We start from the raw sequence: 3,377 nt of genomic DNA on the forward strand, positions 1-3,377 counted from the left end.
CAATCAATTCGAAAAAAGCCAGATAGAATTCGATGGTCCAGCCATCAGGTCCCGGGCTTTTGTCCTTTTTAAACCATTTTAACATGGCCTCCAGCTCCTCTAATGTTACTTCTTGCATCAGTTCATCTTCATCTTCTTGCTCCACAAATCTGGGGAAAAGTTGAGCAACTCTGATAATTTCTGCCAAGTTAGCTTCCCTGGGGTCACTGTAGGCTTTCTTAAAATGAGAGTTGGCTAGAGAAGCGAGCTGAGGGAATGTGTTTGCTGTCCTTCCCTATTCGTCCTGCATTTGCCAGATGGTATTAATCGCTTTCCTCCCATTAGCAAACTTTTGATAAAACTTAGTATTAGCATCCCCCTCCTGAATCCAAATAGCCCTGCTCCTCAACCTCCAGATGTCTTCCCTTTCCTTAAGAATTTTTCCACGGGTCGAGTAGAGGGATGTGATCTTACCTTTATGCTCCTCTGAGCTATATAGACCACCCAACACATTTTCAAAATCAACCAACTCGAGCTCTATCTGTCTCAGAGTTTGATCATCTTGTATTCTTTTTTGGTGAGCCCAGAGTTTGGACATCTTCTTCAGCTCTGTGAGGTTATTGATAAATCCTGCTGTTACATTTCCCCTCTCCCCTGGAGGGTTTGCTTTCCAGAAATCGGTCACCATGCTGATAAACGAGGCTTCCTTGAGCCAGGTTGAGCTGAATTTAAATAGACCCTTCGGCCTAGCTCTACCACTTTCCATTTCCATATATATAGGCAGATGGTCTGAGAGTCCACCTGTGCCAACCCATTGCCTTATGTTGAATCCCAGATCCATAACCTGTTCTTTGACTAAAAATCTGTCCAGTCTCCTAGCCAAACCATTTTCACCAACTCGATTGTTCCTCCAAGTGGCTTGTATCTTTGCAGAGGGAATATCGATCAGGTGATGATAATCCAGAATGGACGAGAAGTAGTCCGAGAGGGTGTCCCTCTGAGCACGATGACCCCAGGATTCTGAATGACCTATGGAAAAATTAAGGTCCCCTCCAAGAATCAAATTATCAACCGAAAATAATTCCAATCTCAGAAGATGATCCCAGTACTCAGGCCGATTCTGGCAAGGCCCGTAAATGTTGATGATTCTGAAAAGCATTCCCAGCTCTGCTGAGTGTACATCGGCCCCTATAAATCTAGCCCCTCCCCAGCTATTTAAAAACTTGATAGAACGAGAATTGATGCCCAAAGCGAGCCCTCCTGATCGGCCTTGGGCATCCAATCCCAAAAATTTCCATCCCGGAAGAGAATGCTCAAGAGTGCGAGTAATATCATCAACAGAGCCTAAAGTCTCCTGTAGGAAGATAATATCCAGCGAGTCGGCAGAGATTAACCGACGTAGAGCTAGTTTTTTATCAGGCCTAGCTAGCCCTCTACAATTGAAGGATAAAATCTTCATGGAGGGGGTTCGGAGGGGGCTTCTCTGGCTCTAAGGACCCCAGGTATGGTGTATTGTTTGCCCAAAGCAATATCATCATCCGCTTGTGCTTGTGCATGTTTAACATCAGAGGGACGGCCGCAGAGAGCCTTAGGTGGGGGAGGGGGATGGATGATGTCAAGTCCGACTTGATCCTGTACCGAATTCTTCGATCTAGAACGAGTATTGTATCTAGGTACAGAAAGAGCAGTCAAGGAGGCTGAGAGCGCCGGAGGAGGGGTACAAAAAAGGGAAGGGGGCGTGGGGGGGGAAGTAGTGTGAGGGGGAGCAATATCACATGTAATCTGAACAGAGGCCGCCATCGAATTTACAGTTCCCGGTCCCAATGACAGCCCAGATATTGTATTATTATTAATATCAGAAATGCATTGAGAGGGGGTCAAGTGAATGGAATTCATACCCGAAGTGTTGGAGTCTCCCGAGGCTACCGTGGCCGGAGCTGGAACTGGTGGTGGAGGACGATGAGGCGGCCTGCCACGCTTCCTCGGGTTGCTCTGAGCCGGTTCCATAGTCTTCAATCCAGGACCAGATAATGCAGCCATTCCTTCAGAACGTGGAGTGGCATTCCTAGGAATGTCTTCAGAAGCCCTAGGCTGTTCCTCCCTTGCTGGATCTCCATGAGACTGTGCCTCCTGCTCTTGAGATTCCTGAGTAGCCTGTCTAGCAGCCTTCCTGAGATTCCACCCATTCAGTGGGCAATCTTTGAATAGGTGCCCCACTTTGTGGCAGCGCCTACACCTGAAGGGTATCCCTTCATAGTCCAACATCTGCCGCCTCGTAGCATTCCTCCATTGAATGTTGATGTACTCAGGAAGTCCTTCCGAGAGGTCAAGGTGCACTAAAATCCTGGCATAAGCCATTCTTCCAGTTGTTTGAAAAGAGTCATCAAAAGTAAGATAAGATCCCATAGCATCCCCAATCTGCCTGAAAATCTGCTCTGTCCAGAAATGACAGGGAAGGCCTAGAAGATGCACCCAGATAGGCCCAGCCTCCACTCTTTCCTGTTCAGGATCAAACATCGGCGTCCACCTTCGGAGGAGGACAGGTGCCTGGTCAATGTGCCAAATAGTGGAGAGGACCCAGTTTGTATGTGCGAGACATTTGAATCTCAGGGCAAACCAACCCTTGACAAAGGTTTGAACCCTAGGGGGTTCCATCAGATGATGACCCCAAACTTCCATTGCCCATTTTTGCAGCCTCTCCACACTGTAGTGCCTTCCCCTGACGCATCCCACCAGTACTTTTTCTGTTGAATCCATTGACTCTAGAAACGGTGTATCCTCGGTAAGTTTAAGGAAGATATCACTGTTGCTCTGTAGGAGACACCTTTTCCTCTTGGATGCCCCTCTGTGTTTGCTGCTCGTGCCTTCAGTCATTCTGCCAGTCTGCGCCACCGCATGTGTGACTGAACCCCTTGCTGCCGTAGGGCCTTTTACCCTAATGTTGTCAAAATGCCCTGAAATGATGCCAATTCCAGTGAAGTTTCTAGGTAGAGGAGTCCTCGTGTCTAAGGGAGCAGATAATACTGCGTCTGATCGTCTTGTTTTGGAAGATATCCTACCAGGGGTTTGTCCGGCCCCGCCGCGGAGTGAAAAGAACCCGAACCCTGCCCTAGGGTTTGTAAGCCAGGATTTCGCGAGTGCTCAGAAATAGCCAAGGTGCCTGGTAAGAGAGGAGGGGCGGTGAAATCCTGAATAGCCAAGGCTTCTTTGGGCAGAGAGATGGAGGGGATGCGTAGCCTAGAGAAAGTGGGGAGGGCTTCTACTTCCGCTGTAAATTCATGGTCAAATGAGAAAAAATCTTCTGCAGTGGTCCCAGGCTGAGTCCAAATGGGCTGGTTCTCCGTAGGATCCACGGAATAATCAACAATGTCCTCCATAACTGTCAAAACCGCTAGCTG

The 3,377-nt window shown here is 48.2% G+C and overlaps 1 protein-coding gene across 1 annotated transcript; it reads right to left on the bottom strand.

Annotated features, from left to right (window-relative positions):
• Positions 1-274: 274 nt before the first annotated feature.
• On the bottom strand, positions 275-1,438 carry LOC149265598 (uncharacterized). The gene has a single exon (XM_089405147.1). The coding sequence runs from the start codon at positions 1,436-1,438 to the stop codon at positions 275-277; it is 1,164 nt and encodes a 387-aa protein (XP_089261273.1).
• Between the last annotated feature and the right edge of the window lie 1,939 nt (positions 1,439-3,377).

Source organism: Pinus tabuliformis, chromosome 6 (assembly GCF_031772625.1).
Source record: "Pinus tabuliformis cultivar Carrire ecotype Pingquan chromosome 6, CPIR1, whole genome shotgun sequence".
Taxonomy (NCBI): domain Eukaryota; kingdom Viridiplantae; phylum Streptophyta; class Pinopsida; order Pinales; family Pinaceae; genus Pinus; species Pinus tabuliformis.

Excerpts from the sequence above, each read along its gene's own strand:
- LOC149265598 (XM_089405147.1), bottom strand. The coding sequence starts at position 1,438 with ATGAAGATTTTATCCTTCAATTGTAGAGGGCTAGCTAGGCCTGATAAA.